This window comes from Crassostrea angulata, chromosome 2 (genome assembly GCF_025612915.1).
Source record: "Crassostrea angulata isolate pt1a10 chromosome 2, ASM2561291v2, whole genome shotgun sequence".
NCBI lineage: Eukaryota > Metazoa > Mollusca > Bivalvia > Ostreida > Ostreidae > Magallana > Magallana angulata.
Genome location: NC_069112.1, coordinates 81,625,781 through 81,644,500, shown reverse-complemented (window position 1 = coordinate 81,644,500; position 18,720 = coordinate 81,625,781). Strand labels below are relative to the sequence as shown.

The 18,720-nt window shown below is 32.9% G+C and overlaps 1 protein-coding gene across 2 annotated transcripts; it reads left to right on the top strand.

The window, feature by feature from the left end:
- Window positions 1-6,027: 6,027 nt before the first annotated feature.
- LOC128171842 (multiple epidermal growth factor-like domains protein 10) lies at window positions 6,028-17,764 on the top strand. Of its 2 annotated transcripts, XM_052837615.1 has the most exons (16): window positions 6,028-6,213; window positions 7,639-7,863; window positions 9,038-9,292; window positions 10,226-10,354; window positions 10,663-10,800; window positions 11,393-11,530; window positions 11,858-11,995; window positions 12,593-12,730; window positions 13,040-13,177; window positions 13,770-13,907; window positions 14,196-14,333; window positions 14,449-14,586; window positions 16,098-16,157; window positions 16,308-16,423; window positions 16,548-16,601; window positions 16,966-17,764. In XM_052837615.1, exons 1-14 carry the CDS (start codon window positions 6,129-6,131, stop codon window positions 16,322-16,324), a joined length of 1,875 nt encoding a protein of 624 aa, XP_052693575.1. In that variant the 5' UTR covers window positions 6,028-6,128; the 3' UTR covers window positions 16,325-16,423; window positions 16,548-16,601; window positions 16,966-17,764. The 2 variants fall into 2 exon arrangements, with proteins under 2 accessions (XP_052693575.1, XP_052693576.1); XM_052837616.1 differs by lacking the exons at window positions 10,226-10,354; window positions 10,663-10,800.
- Window positions 17,765-18,720: the final 956 nt, after the last annotated feature.

Sequence of the window (18,720 nt, the reverse complement as noted above, 5' to 3'; positions counted from 1 at the left end):
CCCCAGCACCCCCTCCCCCTTTTCAGGCCCGTTACTTAACCATTTCTGTGCCACAGGGCCTATTTGAATATTTACGTTAAGTGCCACAGGGTCTATTTGGGCCTATGGCCATTTGAAAAAATATATATTATAATAAAAAAAAAATTAAATATATTGAGGTTCTGTTTTTCATTATTTATTTTTTAAATTTGTATCAATAAATATCGTATGATATATGTGATTAGTGAAATACTGCGGATAACGTCACAACGTAAAAAATGACATCATAATAATGACGTCACTACGTCACACAGCGCCAACTCGTTGTCTGCCTTTTACCATGGCTGGCGTATGATTTTTGTGAATAGATCCCCAGGACTTTTCCCTCAGAACCGGAAAATAATACCTGTCCTAATGCACAACCTGTACCAAAGGAAATGCCCCATCCCCCACAAGAGCAAGACCAATCTTACTTTTTCCTACTCTGCCATATTAACCTGGGGCTCGTTTAACATAACTGAATTTTGACTAAAATCTATCTTAAGTCCAACAAATTTTCATAAGATCCCACCATAGCTCATAAATTTGTCATATCTTAGGATAATCTTAAATACTGTCAAAATACAGGTCTTAAGTCCAACTTAAACATGGCGAGAGCTAATACTTTAGTCCACCACCGAAGGCCGAGTATATTTTGAGTGTGCGCGACTTTTTTTTATTTTCTACTGCCGTTAGTGCTGATTAAAAAAGATCAAATAAAACACATCGGTAATATCCATACGTTTTTTTTTAATTTAAACCATAAATCGGGTAAAAGGCTACTACATACAGCATCGTTCTCTTTTATTGTATAATATGCAAGAAATTGAGATAATATGAATCGCTTGAAGGAGACCGTGTGCCTTTTTTTTTTTACTTAGAATTGAAATATTGACAAAGCACGAAAGGAAGCATGTACTTTATATTTACTTATTTTTCATTCAGAGTTAATTAATGAACGGCAATATAAACTGCAATATGCCAAATAAGGAGGAATGGGGCACTGAAAAAATAACATGTACTTTGATATGATCCTAGAACAAAATTTTAGTCAGATGATCAACTTTAATAAAATTCCATCTGGTAACATTTTACTGAAGTTTTCATGCATGTGAAAGAACAAAACTGAATCTTTGGACAGAAAAACAAGAAATGCATGTAATAACTTATTTGGAGATGATGGTGATGCTTCTTCGTCAGTGTTCGAGATCAAGAATTCAGTGCACACCCGCATCCCCACCCCCTGCGTGCGCGCTTCAAGTCCTATTGATACCTTTTTCGTATTTTATGTCCCTTCTTCAGAGCATTTTAAACAGAGACATTCTTTCTTAAAACTAAATTTCAACCGTGTCTCTAAAATTGGACACCGCACATCATAGACATTTAATTTTCACACAGAAGGTTCTGTCCGCACGACCTTTCAAGTCATTACCTGTTTAATGGTCACAAAAAGCATCTACTGTGTGTACAGGCGAAAATTTAGCGGTAAAGGAAGAACAGATTTCTAGGAGTGTAATATACTTTATGAAAATACTTTTTATTCTTTCAGTTTATGTATAATTTTAGTATATAAAATATCTGAATGTTTTAACCACACAATTTTATCATTATTATATTTTAGACAACTCAGTTGGTCAAGCGGATTTAATCACTAAAACAAACTGTAAGACCACACGTTGGTAAAAAAAAACACTCCTTAGCTCCAATCGAGATATAGACTCGTAAATGTCTTGCATATCATAACTGTCATATTTCATCATATGATGATGAACTATGTGTAATCGTTAACCTTCTTAGGTCTATATTGTTTTTAATTCTTTGACTATTTGAACTATAATGTAAATCACAATCGTAGTTGTATCTATAAATAATGATAATATATTAGAGAACATTAAGAACAAAATTAAAAATCTTTTTTCGAGAGTTCAAACGTTTACAACTGACGATCGTGATTGTCAATATTACACGTATGATGTTGTAAAAACTTTGTATGGAATAAAATGTAAAAATTAAATTAGTGTTCACCTGTCCGAGAAAAGGAAGATTTTAAAACATACAGATAATTTAAAGCTACATAGTCTGATTTTTCTGGCTATGAGAGTATCAAATATTTTCTATACGGACCAAATTTATTAAAAAGATGCCTATTTACATAAGCAAAATCCGTCTCCTTTCAAAGTTTGAATTATCTAAAGTACATAAAAAATTTCTGTATGAGAACACAAAAATCAAAACAAACAAACAAACCAACTCCATCTTGGGAATGTTCAGAAACGGGCACCGTTTGGTTTCATTTCCGAATAATTGGGTTTATTCAACCCGCATGTAATGTATCGATTGTATACAAAACACTTCTCCAAATATTAGTAAATAAAATGTACCGATGTTTATTTTTGATTTGAATGTTTTTCAAAGTCGTAATACAACCATATCCGCCTTGACCTCAGCAGCGAATTTTATCATGAGACGAAAGAAATGAATACAATTTATGTCGTTTGCTTTTGTAAATAAATTGTGTACATCACTTTTTCATTAAAATATGACTTAATTGACCTTGAAAACTACTGCAATGTATATTATGATACACATACTTAGCATAGCCATCGTATAAAAGCGAACACAATTTTTTAAATGAAATCGGGCATAGCAGTTTTAAAAATTTCACGATTTTTCTGTTTACGAAATCATCAATACAGTCATTTGGGGTATTTTGAATAACACTTTTTGTTCAACTTGATTATGTGTAAAAACGCATGTCTAATACACTTCGTTGTTTTGGTCCAACAGAAAGATCATACTCGTTCATGTGCGGACCTAGAAAGGAGTGCATGGACTACTCCTTCCATCTCTTGGAAAATTCAAATTAATAAGATTACATAGCAAAATTCCCGAAATAAGCCCAAACCCTCTCTCCAACTTTAGAAAACAAAATTATCCCTCGGACGCCCCCTGGAAAAGTTTTCTGGATCCGTGCATGCGGTAACAAACATACACTGTATCAATTTTCTCGCTTAATAAAGCAATATCATACAGTGTAATGAGAAATGAATATTTAGCAGCGTTTTCATCACACAAATTCACTTTACTGAGGTTAGCGAGAAGATTTTAATCAGAAAATAATTTATAAATGTATGTCATTTCTTCTTTAAAGTCTCTATATATAAATCACTGGCGTCGGAAGCAAATTGAAAGACTAATCCTCAGAAATATTGACAAGTAAAAAAAAATAAAAGACTAATTCCCAAAACCATGAAAATCCTAATCCGTGTGTGTGTGTGGGGGGGGATACGTATACTTCGAACAATTTTTTTTTTAGATCATGATACTCCTAATCCGTAGGGTGGGGGGGGGGGGGCGGGGGGGGGGTAGTATACTTATACCTCCCTTACAGCAAATATTATATTTTTTCCACATCATGAAATTCCTAATCCGAGGGTGGGGGAGGAATAGACTGCCTATGACCCCAACTTTTTAACATTTTAATCGTTTCAATTTAAATTTCGGAACAATTATGTTTCCTGCGAGAAAAAGTGTGGGGGGGGGGGGGGGGGGGGGGCTCAATGATGCTATGTGCCTAATGGTTTGGTCTATTTTTGCAAAAAAAAAAGTGGGATGGGGGCCCCCCTTAGCCCCCCCCCCCTCCCCCGATTCCGACGCCTATGTAAATAACATTGCAGGTGGTGACTGTTGGAGAGTTTAATTTGTTCATGTTTTGTACATTGCAGTGCGATACATCAAACTTCCTAAAACACGGAACGCGGGGTGATTCGAAATACCCCCAAATGACTGTACGAGCATAAACTTGGATGGACGTTATTGCTTGCGTGATTTCATAGAAATGATTATTTTATAAAACGAACAAGAAATTGCTAACCAATCTAGCACTGTCATTCTTTGTCTGTTTGTCTGTCTGCCTATCTAACACACATGACAAATCAATTCCTTTTTGCAAATTTCTTAAAGCAATATGAGCTGCGATTTTCATGCTGAAAATTTTTTTTTACGAAAGTGTTATTTTCTACTAAATTGACAAAAATATCATGCTTTTTAAAGTTTTGTTAGCCATATCTTTTTTGGAAAGCCGTAAAGAAGCCTCAATTGAAGCAAATTTGAATCATTGTCGTCCTGTACAAAAATTGATCCGCGGTATAATCCTTCGTAGAAAAATCTTTCTTCTGGCGAAATAAGTGATTCTTTCAAACTATTTTTATCATAAGGGTTTAAGTTACATGCAGACTAATCATGCTAGTATTTTTGCAGAAAAATAAAATTCTAAAAAATACAGCTCATATATTGCTTTAAACTGCATCATGATAAACCTTTACAGCTGCAGCCAGCAATACCCGCCTCTTGAACACTAACAAATTTGCGTTATACTAATTAATTAGTTTTTGAAAACTATCCGCTATTGATGACAATGATTGTTACAAAAATATCGTATTGATGATGTATACATGCTCTAAAACAATGTTATATAAAATCGCTTTAAAACATTTGGTGTTTTGCTTAATTACATATATAGTTTACTGTTGATCTAATATTGTTTGTACATGGTCAGTAAATCCCATACTGTGCGAGACCGAATGAAGATGTTTTTAAAAATAAATGTCCACATTATTCGGGAGAAAAACTTAGTTATTGCTATTTAGACCATATACTTTCGTCATATCTATTTAATAATCCCGCCCCATCAAATGAATATTTTTAGTTCCATTTTTCACGCTTTGAGGGAAACTCTGGTGTGAAAACATGATTAAGTTTGCATTGCATGTCATAAGGTTAGCAAAAAAGAAATCCGATAATTTAAGATTTTTTTAAGTCAACCTACTTAAACTCTCTCTCTCTCTTTCTCTCTCTCTCTCTCACAGGAATAAAAATTTTTATTGTGAAATTTATGTCTCGTATATATATATATATATATATATATATATATATATATATATATATATATATATATATATATATATATATATATATATAAACTTAGAAATAGAAGATATATGCGTTAGATCTTATAGAACTAATTACAATTTCAATGATTAAAAAAATAAACATGTATGCGTGGATCATAATAAAGGATTGACAGGATAAGAAAGTGATCATTTTAAAAACTGCACGTATTTGTTAAAGCTTGGGAACATGCATCATTAATGAAGTAATTCATATTTTTCTACATTTCATTTTCATTTGGCGACGCAAAAAAAAGAGAGAGAAAAAAAAAGAATGGCGCAACGTCTTATTTGAAATGAAAGAGAAAAAGATAAAAAGCCATTGTTTTCGATAATAACATTAGAAATTATCGATTAGACACAAAACTGCATCCCGCAACGCTAAAAAAATAGTACGGCGCGTTGTGTCAGATTGTTACGTCAAAACATGAATCTGATAACGTCATGCTTGGCACTGAAGCGTAATAACATCTTTTTGGACGTGGCAGCGAAAGGGTTAATCTATGCAGTTATGAATCCATTTCCGTATACAACTCAATATGCTAAAGATATCGTTCATTATGAATTTTAACAGACAAGGTTGTGTTTACTTTATAAGGCATGCGCAGATCTAGAAGAGAGGGGGGGGGGGGGGTAGGGAAGTACGGACCCCCCCCCCCCCCCTTCCTGTTAAATTCAACTTTCTTTAAATTACATTATAAAAATAACACATATATGCATCGGATCCCTCTCCCCTGGACAAATCTTGATCCGCACATGTAAAGTATTAATTCAGCCATGTTAACATAGTACTTACTCAGCCATCAACCGAGTAACGTACGTGTGCAATAACTCGACTACATCAAACATGTGTGTATTATATCAAAATATGATATTCAATTCGATTGCTATAACATTATCTCTGTTGTAATAATGATCGACAGCTAGTCATTGAACATCGCGCTCTTGTTTTACTTCCTCGTCACGTGATGATTAAGGGTCCGCCTTCACTACGCCACACACACACACCTCTTCTACTTAAACTTTTAAGCAAATACATAAACAGCCTGTCTACATCTGTCTTCTCAGACGAATGAATACGTTACATTTGCTTCGTTATTTTTGTTAGGCATACACATCTATACTCATAGAGTTATATAGTTTGACCTGATTGACAACATCATGATGTCCCTGTCGGGAAACTCTGTGTCACCCCACGATGTCCTCGCTGTGTGGTTATGTCTGCTGACAGTATCCCAAGCGTACGGTGAGTCCACTTTAAGTACATTTCTAACAAATCATAATATTTTCCAAATGAGGTTGTTTAGGGATACTTTTCATGGACTTAACCAAACCATTAGTTGATAATTTAAAAGAATAAAATGTAAAAAGTAAGGGCATTTTATTGAATTTCACAGAAATTATTGTTAAAATAACAATAACAGTACTACATTATAATACCAATCTCACACTCAAAGAGTATTTACATATTATAGTCTGTCCCAGGTTATTGCTTCCATCGCTTTTTGATGATTTTTGATAAAATTACACATACCTGTGAAAGAAATACAGTTGAAATCGTTAAAAGGGAATATATCCAAGATATCTTCATTGAACAATTATCCCTTTCCACTCAGAAAAATTCACAGGAACGAAAACAGATTCCTAACGGAGATTTATAATGGGGAATGTTTACATCTTTTCTACATTCGGAATACACTCGGAATACATCGCGCAATTTTTTAACGTTATCACCCGGGCTTATTAATGGCTGCTGCAATGCAAAATCTCCGTAGACTTTCAATTTCGGGATGTGTATTGAAACCTGAAGCGGTAGAGGGGGCGTTTCAAAACAGATAATCTGGACATTTTTTATATTAGTGGATGAACGTAGTTTGAGCACAAAGGTATTTACTATTATTGATATATAAGCAAAAAGTGGTGGAAGCAAAAACTCGGGACAGAGTATATCTACAAATATTTTAAAGGCTATATACTGAACGTTCTTCAAAGAAATATATTGAAAAAGGAAATATCAAGTTTCTAATGTCACTTGATGCCGGAAAAAGGTCAATGGTTCGGTAGTTAGGAACAATGACAAGTAAGGGTTCTTTATCGTGCTGGCACCTACCATGATTCATGACAATGCTGCAACTTTTATGTTTTATGTGCAAGTACTTTCCCTGATTGTACTACATTGGAATTATATACAGACTTATTAGAATTTTTTTTAAAGCGTTTAATCGACTGCATTTCATTTCGTGTATGTGTTCGATAGTCAAGTGTCTTCCGGGGGGGGGGGGGGGGGGGGGGTCAATCCTGAGACACAAATAGTTCATTGTATAAAATATAGATATATAAACAGTATACACAATTTACATTCAAACAAACTCATGTAGCATTAATATATCCATAGGAGTATCTGTTTTTTAAACTTCATATTATTCTATTAGAAATGAAATTTTTATTTATAATATTTATAATATAAGTTACTCAGGTTCTTTCATCGATTGAACTACATTTGAATTTTATATATTTATAGGTTTTGCTAGATAAAATTGATACTTTCAAATCGTTTTAACAACTGCATTTGGATGTTAAACACATGCATCCATGACTTATAAAATACTAGAACCACGAGTTGACATCATCACGATTGTAACGTTGTTAGAATATATGTTTATCTTCACAGTTAATGTGGCTCTCAACAAACCAGCGTACCAACAGTACCCTGGACCAGGTGACACATATGACCCCAGTAACGCTGTAGACGGACGTAAATCAGACCTGAGTGCATGGGGAGGTCAATGTGCTGAATCATATAATGGACAAACCGCCACCTGGTGGGTGAACCTGACCACCATCCACAGCATCAACCACATCACCATCTACTTCAGGACGGACAATAAACCATGGGGTATAGTCATATTTACTGATTCTCGTTATTGATAAGGTTCTGTTAAACCTAGATTCCGTTGTTGGTATTATTTGTTATGAAACTGTTTATGGGGCAGGTATAATATATCAATGGGATAAAGTCCTATTTTTTTTATCATCTCATGTAATCATAAATTCCGTTCTTTTTATTTATGATGAGACTGAGAAGGGGACTATTTCCGATTTTTTTTTTCAGAGTCCAAAACAAAGCAACACGTTTACCAGTGTTTTGTTCCTTGCAACAATTTATTTGCAAATAATGTATGTGGTGTTAAACCACTATCAACTTATGGACACAATTTAAAAAAAAATATAAATAAAAATTCAGATAGTAAAACAGTTATGAAGATATCGTTTAATCACAACGTTTATAACAGAAACTTTGTAATATTGCTTTTTAATTAAAAGAGAGATTTGAGATTATTAAAAAAAAAAAAAAAATGGTTGCACAAAGTATTACATACTGTGTGTCATTACAGAAAGCCAAGCGTCGCAGTCGGTGTTGGCACGATAAAGAAACCTTAAGTTGAGTTATGCATTTTCATCTGAGATGTGGGTTGTTGTTTTTTTCGAGAATCCTCCGTTCCCTGTACACCAAAAAAAAATAGAAACTGTGTCTGTCCACTCCATATCCAGGATCTGACGACAACTCAATACGAGTGAAAGGAACTCTATCACCCCCCCCCCCCCCCCGCTCACACACTTTCAAACGTTCAGGTATTCACTAACGCTGCCATAAGTTTAGGCGACAGCACACTTTTCAACTAGACAGAACTATCAGGTGAATCCCTTCTACAGTAGGGTGTAGGGGCAACAAGTGAACTTATGTATTATTGGCATGAATACACTAACGAAACTTTTTTGTTTGTATATACGGTCTATTTTTGTTTCATTGTCGGCCCTTTAACAAAATACTTATCTACATAGATATGCACTGTTGTAAATCATTGTTATCTACTATATACTGACATCACCACTATATATTTGACATGAATTATGTATACATGCCCGCTTCATTTGTGCGTTAATACATTTAGTGTCATCCATATATATTTGTTGACCATTACATGTTGAGAATCATTTATCGGTTCTCTATTTTTATCTAACTAACTACTTATGGCCTTCCTATTAATTTTCTTATTATTACGATACAGGTTCTTCTAATTGGCTCACTGAGTTTTTCCTTGGATTCTCGGTGTACGTCTCCAATACAACAGACAGACTACAGGGAACACTGTGTTACAAGGACGACAACTTTACACTAGAAACCATACCTGCTGTCTTCACCACCACCTGTCCTGTATATGGACAGTACGTCATATATTACAACGAGAGACTACCAGGAGTTACCTACCCTAGAGGTTACTCTGATGATGTTGCCAGTGCCCTCTGTGAAGTGGAGGTGTATGGTGAGTGTACCTTATCTTCAATTCAATATGTATAATTAAAACATAGTATACGGTGGTTCTGCCAACATCTTTAAAATTTAGTAAATTTAGAATGTGATCTGTATACTGTGTTTTTGATCAATATTAGTGTGTTTATTTTCATGCTACAATTACCATTATTTCAAACAATTTAATCGTGGATAAAATCTGACAATGATGCCATTGAAATATGATGATTGTGTTTTTCCCCAATCGTGTCCTCACTCATTGATACATAAAAGTTTAACATAAACCATATCAACATAGATAATTGGTACCCAATGCATATGCATTATGAAATTACCATGATGAAACACATGCCTAGTTACATGTACGTGTTTGTTTTTACAGTCTGTGTTAGAATACAGTAAATTTTTAAAATAAAAAAAAGGTCAGGTCGATCATGTTCCTGGGTGTAAAGCTGGTTTTAAAGGAGATTTGTGTAGAACTAGTAAGTGTGAGGATAGATAAACACATTAAGTAAACAAAGCTGTTTTAATGAGTAGTGGACTGATAAGGAGAGCGATTTTTTTACATAGAGCTATTAAACTCACGACCTACACCTTTCAAAACTTTTCAAAGACAACTGTGCATAACATACCAGCTGTTTTTGTATAATTCCTTTAATAACTAAAGCTAAAGTGAAAGGTTTTGTTTTGGTTATTTCCATTTCATGCAACTATATTTATGTGTCCAGAAAAAGGGACCGGGTGCCTCATTTTTAAAAATGAATTGATTAAATGATTCTGTCAATTTGACATGTCCTAGCTATTTGGATGAGATTATTGTTCTAATTAACCACACGAAGTTGTATAAAATGATATGTTTATAAGTTTAAAAACTCTTTCACTTCACATTAGAAAAACTGTATTAATACAATTTTTTTTTACATATTAAACTGAATTGATTGTATAGCTTGTGACAGAGGGTCGTATGGCAAAGAAATATGTGGACATTGTCGTGACGTAAACAAGTGCTCCAACATCAATGGATCGTGTCTGACTGGATGTGACCCTGGTTATCAAGGAGACTTGTGTAAAACATGTAAGTGTTTTGTCGTATGATATACATTCAAATAAAGAAAAATATAGCTATCATTACTTTATCATAATAATGATATCAGTGTAACCGTGTAACCTTATTTCTAGATCAACACTATACATTTTCTGAATACATATTACTGCTGTTCTATCGAACTAATGGAGTAGACGTTTGTTTTATTGTTTTTTACTGTGTTTGCAAAGCAAACAATCTGCTGTCTTAATACGCTTATGTAGAATTGATTTTAAAACATTAAAATTAAATAGCACTAAATTAAATTAACCTTTTGAGATTGAATGTTTTCTTCGCAGCATGTGACAAAGGGTCGTATGGTTCTGAATGCAATGAAATATGTGGACATTGTCGTGACGTAAACAAGTGTTCCATCAACAATGGGACTTGCTTAACTGGGTGTGATGCTGGTTTTAAAGGAGACCTGTGTAAAACTAGTAAGTGTGAAGATAGATAAACACATTAAGTAAACAAATGTGTTTTAAGGAGTTGTAGACTGATAGGGAGAGCGTAGCAGGAACTGCACATAAGATGCACTATTGTCAACTTCATAGGCGATCTCGCCACATATCAAACTCATAGTAAGTGCTTTTCATATTAGAATGATATTGAAATCACATAAGAACTATCATGTCGATTTATATACATAGAGCTATTAAACTCACGACCTATACCTTTCAACACTTTTGAAAGAAAACTGTGCATAACATACCAGCTGTTTTTGTATAATTCCTTTAATAATTAAAGCTAAAGTGAAAGGTTTTGTCTTGGTTATTTCCATTTCATGCAACTATCTTTTTGTGTCCAGAAAAAGGGACCGGGTGCCTCATTTTTAAAAATGAATTGATTAAATGATTCTGTCAATTTGACATGTCCTAGCTATTTGGATGAGATTATTGTTCTAATAAATTAACCACACAAAGTTGTATAAAATGATATGTTTATAAGTTTAAAAACTCTTTAACTTCACATTAGACAAACTATAATAATACATTTATTTTTATATATTAAACTGAATTGATTGTATAGCTTGTGACAGAGGGTCGTATGGCTACGCCTGCAACGAAACATGTGGACATTGTCGTGACGTAAGCCAGTGTTCCAACATCAATGGATGGTGTCTGACGGGATGTGACCCTGGTTATCAAGGAGACTTGTGTAAAACATGTAAGTGTTTTGTCGGATGAAATATATTTAAATTAAGAAAAATATAGTTATCATTACTTTATCATAATAATGATATTAATGTTACCGTGTAATCTGATTTCTAGATCAACTCTATACATTTTCTGAATACATCACACTGCTGTTCTATCGAACTAATGAAGAAGACGTTTGCTTGTTTGTTTGTTTGTTTGTTTGTTTTATTTTACTGTGTTTGGGAAGCAAACAATCTGCTGTCTAAATATGCTTGCGTACAATTGATTTTAAAACATTAAAATTAAATAGCATTAAATTAAATTAACCTTTTGAGATTGAATGTTTTCTTTGCAGCATGTGACAAAGGGTCGTATGGTTCTGAATGCAAGGAAACATGTGGACATTGTCGTGACGTAAACAAGTGCTCCATCAACAATGGGACTTGCTTAACTGGGTGTGATGCTGGTTTTAAAGGAGACTTGTGTAAAACTAGTAAGTGTTAGGATAGATAAACACATTAGGTAAACAAATGTGTTTTAAGGAGTCGTAGACTGATAGGGAGAGCGTAGCAGGAACTGCACATAAGATGCACTATTTTCAACTTCATAGGCGATCTCGCCACATATCAAACTCATATTAAGTGCTTTTCATATCAGAATGATATTGAAATCACATAAGAATTATCATGTCGATTATTTTTACATAGAGCTATTAAACTCACGACCTACACCTTTCAACACTTTTGAAAGAAAACTGTGCATAACATACCAGCTGTTTTTGCATAATTCCTTTAATAACTAAAGCTAAAGTGAAAGTTTTTTTTTTTTTTAGTTATTTCCATTTCATGCAACTATCTTTTTGTGTCCAGAAAAAGAGACCGGGTGCCTCATTTTGAAAAATGGATGGATTAAATGATTCTGTCAATTTGACATGTCCTAGCTATTTGGATGAGATTATTGTTCTAATAAATTAACCACACAAAGTTGTATCAAATGATATGTTTATAAGTTTAAAAACTATTTAACTTCACATTAGAAAAACTGTATTAATATAATTATTTTTACATATTAAACTGAATTGATTGTTTAGCTTGTGACAGAGGGTCGTATGGCTACTCCTGCAAAGAAACATGTGGACATTGTCGTGACGTAAGCCAGTGTTCCAACATCAATGGATGGTGTCTGACGGGATGTGACCCTGGTTATCAAGGAGACCTGTGTAAAACATGTAAGTGTTTTGTCGGATGATATACATTTCAATAAAGAACAATATAGCTACCATAACTTTATCATAATAATAATAATGTTGCCGTGTAATCTGATTTCTAGATCAACACTATAAATTTTCTGAATACATATTACTGCTGTTCTATCGAGCTAATGGAGAAGACGTTTGTTTGATGGTTTTTTTTACTGTGTTAGGAAAGCAAACAATCTGCTGTCTTAATATGCTTATCTACAATTGATTTTAAAACATTAAAATTAAATAGCAATTCTTAGCACATTAACCTTTTGAAATTGAATGTTTTCTTCGCAGCATGTGACAAAGGGTCGTATGGTTCTGAATGCAAGGAAACATGTGGACATTGTCGTGACGTAAACAAGTGCTCCATCAACAATGGGACTTGCTTAACTGGGTGTGATGCTGGTTTTAAAGGAGACTTGTGTAAAACTAGTACGTGTTAGGATAGATAAACACATGTAGTAAACAAATGTGTTTTAAAGAGTAGTAGACTGATAGGGAGAGCGTAGCAGGAACTGCACATAAGATGCACTTTTGTCAACTTCATAGGCGATCTCGCCACATATCAAACTCATATTAAGTGCTTTTCATATCAGAATGATATTGAAATCACATAAGAATTATCATGTCGATTTTTTTACATAGAGCTTTTAAACTCACGACCTATACCTTTCAACACTTTTGAAAGAAAACTGTGCATAACATACCAGCTGTTTTTGTATAATTCCTTTAATAATTAAAGCTAAAGTGAAAGGTTTTGTTTTGGTTATTTCCATTTCATGCAACTATATTTTTGTGTCCAGAAAAAGGGAACGGGTGCCTCATTTTAAAAAATGGATGGATTAAATGATTCTGTCAATTTGACATGTCCTAGCTATTTGGATGAGATTATTGTTCTAATAAATTAACCACACGAAGTTGTATCAAATGATATGTTTATAAGTTTAAAAACTCTTTAACTTCACATTAGAAAAACTGTTTTAATACAATTATTTTTACATATTAAACTGAATTGATTGTTTAGCTTGTGACAGAGGGTCGTATGGCTACTCCTGCAAAGAAACATGTGGACATTGTCGTGACGTAAGCCAGTGTTCCAACATCAATGGATGGTGTCTGACGGGATGTGACCCTGGTTATCAAGGAGACTTTTGTAAAACATGTACGTGTTTTGTCGTATGATATACATTTAAATAAAGAAAAACATAGCTGTCATTACCTTAACATAATAATAATAATGTTGCCGTGTAATCTGATTTCTAGATCAACACTATAAATTTTCTGAATACATATTACTGCTGTTTTATCGAACTAAAGAAGAAGACGTTTGTTTGTTTGTTTTTTTTTTTACTGTGTTTGGAAAGCAAATATGCTTTTATGATTTTAAAACATTTAAATTGAATAGCAATTCTTAACCCATAAACCTTTTGAGATTGAATGCTTTTTGCAGCATGTGACAGAGGGTCGTATGGTTCTGAATGCAATGAAACATGTGGACATTGTCGTGACGTGGACCATTGTTCCAATATTAATGGGACGTGTTTGACTGGATGTGATGCTGTCTATCAAGGAGACTTGTGTAAAACTCGTGAGTAGATATGTATTAAATATAGCATAGAAAAAATAGATATATAAAACCTGTATTTTACATGTAATTAAAATGATATAGTAGGTACTGATATTATAAATTCTGTCCATGTCAGCTTGCCCCGTTGGATATTTTGGAGAAGACTGTTCGGAGACATGTATCAACAGTTACACATGTGATGGATGTAACGATGTCAGTGGTTCATGTGATTATGGCTGCCGTCCTGGCTGGATAGGATACTTCTGTCAAAAAAGTAGGAATCTTACATACATACATATTTTCATTTAATTTTGAGATTGGAAAAAAAGAATATCATCCATTATTTTTTTTAACAGATAGGAAAACATGAATTTCATAGAAGACGAAAAAACTAAGATTTGTTTTTTTATTGTATTATTTGTTATTTTTTTATTAATTTTTGGGGGGGACAAACTTTAATAGGTTATTTATATTGTTTAAAAATGCTAATGGTTAAATTAAAAACAACTGTACCTAGACGTTAGTGAATTGAGTACATCAGAAGCCAATAATATGTTCTTAGGTAAGTGTTTACATTTTATTTTATTTTACAAGGGAGACAAACACAAACAGACTAACAAATTACAAACGATACATTATTATAATCATATAACATTCAAGGAACACACTCTGAATTTGCGTGAAAATAAATATTTATCGGGCTAAAATGTTATAATAAAACAATGCCAGTGTGGTGGAGTTTTTATTTTTATGTATGATGCATTACATGACCTTGAAATATTAAGTAGGTGTATACATCTGCAGCAGCTTTTTCAAAAATATGAAAACGAATATTAGACGAAAAATTCGAATAACCATTTATAATTTTGAAACTTATATGTATGCGCATTGCATGCGCATTTTTATGTGCGACATCGCGTTATTTTATGGAGAGTTCTGGTATGTATGAAACAACAGGAAATAATACACGCGATGCATCATGGGTAAGTGTTGAAACTTTGTCTGTGGAATATATGAACCAAGACCATTTTTTCTGAATTATTCGTATTTAGTTCTAAAGTAAATGTTTCATCTCTCAAATTTAAAAATCCTACAGTTTTAATATATGTAACTATTCAGCTTGCAATTATCTATTTAAGAAACTTGGTCAATGTTGAAGAATTAAATCTGTATCGTGATTGTTAAACCTTAAGTGTTCCTAATAATTTTAAAATAATTTTTTTTCTCTTTTACGAATTTTCAGACATTTGAATTGCTGTTCAAATCTTGAAAAAAATGATTGTGATAATGGTTTGAAAAAAAAAAAACAACAAAAAGAAAAACAAAAAATGTAAATTAATTTGAAGATTAATATCTCCTATATTCAGGGACATTAACCGTTGGAACACTCATTAAAAAAGTTATAATAAAATATAAGCCCGATGTTTTAGTTTCTAAAGCAATATGCTATATAATTATTTTCTTCAAGAAATAAAACAATAATTATATTTTTTTGAAACATATGTTCACTAAACCTTAAAATCTTGAGTTTAAATGTGGCGTGCCCATAAGTTAAGTTAAACACTTTAACGGTTAACAGACGTAGAGCCAGGTCATCATGCTTCGATGGTGCAGAATATATGTGTTAGATTATTTGTAAGAATGATATTTTTTTTAATTTTGCTTGTTTTAAGAACACTGTTTGCTTATAATAATTTGTTATCATGTATTACCTACGCCATTGTTTGTTTTTTGTATAACTTCAGGGTTTTTTCTACTTTTTATATTTGTATTTATTTCTAATAGACCAGTTTAACAACCCCTGCTCAACGGAGTTTAGTTTAAAACGTGAGTACATTTTAGCAGGTAAATATATCGCCTTCAATACCAAACTGTTTTTTTTACATGTATTTCACAAATTATAATGTATTTTATACATATTTGCAAGCATTTTTAATTTGCAAAGTTTAAATATTGCATATATTTAGTATTTTTTTTTTGATAATTGTGTTACAGAAAAAAGGAATAAATGACCTACATGAGTAGCGACATTCTATGGAGAGGTTACCTATCCATATAGGACACTGTTGATTCCCTTAATAGTATACTACGCCATACTATTCTTGTTGTATGTATGTAGCCGTAGTATGATTAAGCAACAGAAACATGTATACCATGCAAAAATAGATGAGTATTGAATATAAAGAGACAAAGTGACAGATGATATACATGTACTATAGATAATTTTCTTTACAGATCGATCTAAAACAAGGCTTGACTACGTGAGCCTCAAATCTCATCACGGTGTAGGTTGGTTTATTTTTCACTGAACAGATTTGTGCATAAATGAAAATAATAACATTTCATGCACATTTATTTTGTAATAGGTGAAGTAATATCACACTTGTGTGTACGTATACTTTAATAAAATAGTTCGGAACAATTTTTGAGTTTTTTGTTGGAAATGAAATGCTTACATTTTAATCATCGTTTATGATGTGTTTAAAAGTCTGCAGAATATTTATTTATGCATACCTATGCATTATTAAAATGTAAACTTTATATGTAAATAAAAGAATATAACTAGCAATTACTTTTTTGATTATCTAAAATGCAATTTTTGTTATATTGATATTTTATTTGTTAGATCTAATGAAAACTTAATTTATTTCAGAGATAAGACGGATTCAAACCTTTCGATAGCTGAAGCAGACCTGGATTAGTGTATCGTCATTTGCTATTCCTATTTGTTCAGCATAAGACAACCGGTAGTGCATTTGACTGTTATCTTTTATGTGTCTGACATGACATGTGGTAATGAAACTTGTACGTGTCCGTCATTACTGTGTTCAAGAAACGTGTACGTGTCCGCCATTAACCTGTGTTCAAGAAACTTCTACGTGTCTGTCATTACCTGTGTTCAAAAAACGTCTTGTTTCCGCCATTACCTGTGTTCAAGAAACGTCTACGTGTTAGCAAATACCTTTGTTCAAGAAACATGTATGTGTACGCCATTACCTTTGTTCAAGAAACTTGTATGTGTACGCCAAAACCTGTGTTCAAGAAACTTGTACATGTCCGTCATTACCTGTGTTATAGAAACGTGTACGAGTCCACCATTACATGCGTTCAAGAAACATATACATGTCTGCCATTTTCTGTGTTCAAAAACATGTACATGCCTGACATTACCTGTGTCTGAGAAACTCCGTCCGCCGTTTAGGATGCATCATACAATTTTTGCATCTGACATAACTTGTGTATAGATATTTAATGGAATGAAAAATTAGTTCTTTTCAAAAACGTTTTACTATGTTGTAATTTTAAGTGGATTACATTGTACAACGTTTTTTTTTTTCTGTTTTTTTTTAAACAAACAAGTTTGCAAATATTATGTTTTATAATGTTGTTTTATATTTTACCTGGAGAGTTTTAAACATTTACATTAAATTTCAATGAAAAGCTTACCTTTCTATTGATCTGGTATTTATTTTGTTGACTGATTGAAAGTTAATATTTTCACGTCCCGTTGATTATTATTATTCGAATATTATTTAAACAATAAAATGCTTTTTTAGTACTTTATATGAAACCACACAGAATCATTAGAAAAACAAAGAACTTTTTTTTAATATTTACGTCTTACAAGATTGTTGCTTGATTGCTGAAGGTTTTGATCAATCGATAAAACTGGGCGTGAAAACTTAAGTCCTTTCAGTTTCTACAGATTTATTACAATAAACTTCCTTATGAAACAAGGAAAATCATCATTAATGGGTGAAAATATGAACACATATTTACCATCTACCGAGTATGATTAATTTTATTTAACAGGTGTATAGTTCTAACCAAATACAGACCTTTTGAATTAAATGTCTACAATGATCATAAAAAAAACCTCTGGCTTTGGGTTAAATAAATATCCCTGTGTCTATTGACCCATTTAAATCACTACTAACTAAATCACTGCGTTTCTTGTTTAAAAAAAAATCAACAAACAGAACTCTTTTACGCCTTTTAAGGATGTTTAAACTAACAATTACGTGTACATGCAGTATATAAAAAAGAGCAAGGGCATTTTAAGGACAACCTCTGAAAGCATCGCGATGTACAGATCAAGGTCGTAGAAGGACAACCTTTTTAATCATGGTGATGTACTCTCTGTAATCATGGTGGGGACCCTCTGTAATCACGTTGATGGTCCCTCTGTAACCAAGGTGATTTACCTTCTGTAAACACGGTGATGTATCCTGTGTAATCACGGTGATTGTCTTTTTGTAATTACGATGATGGTCCCTCTGTAATCATGGTGATGGTTCCTTTGTAATCTAAGTGATGTATCATATGTAAACACGTAGATATACCCTCCTTAAACACGGTGATATACCCTCTGAAACCACGGTAATTTACCCTCACGGTGATGTACCCT

What these genes read in the sequence shown, in the direction of transcription:
- LOC128171842 (XM_052837615.1), top strand. Translation starts at nt 6,129, where the DNA reads ATGATGTCCCTGTCGGGAAACTCTGTGTCACCCCACGATGTCCTCGCT. An exon ending in AGGAGACCTGTGTAAAACAT is followed by an intron (nt 12,731 to 13,039) that starts GTAAGTGTTTTG and finishes TTTTCTTCGCAG; the next exon opens with CATGTGACAAAGGGTCGTAT. An exon ending in AGGATACTTCTGTCAAAAAA is followed by an intron (nt 14,587 to 16,097) that starts GTAGGAATCTTA and finishes TATTTCTAATAG; the next exon opens with ACCAGTTTAACAACCCCTGC.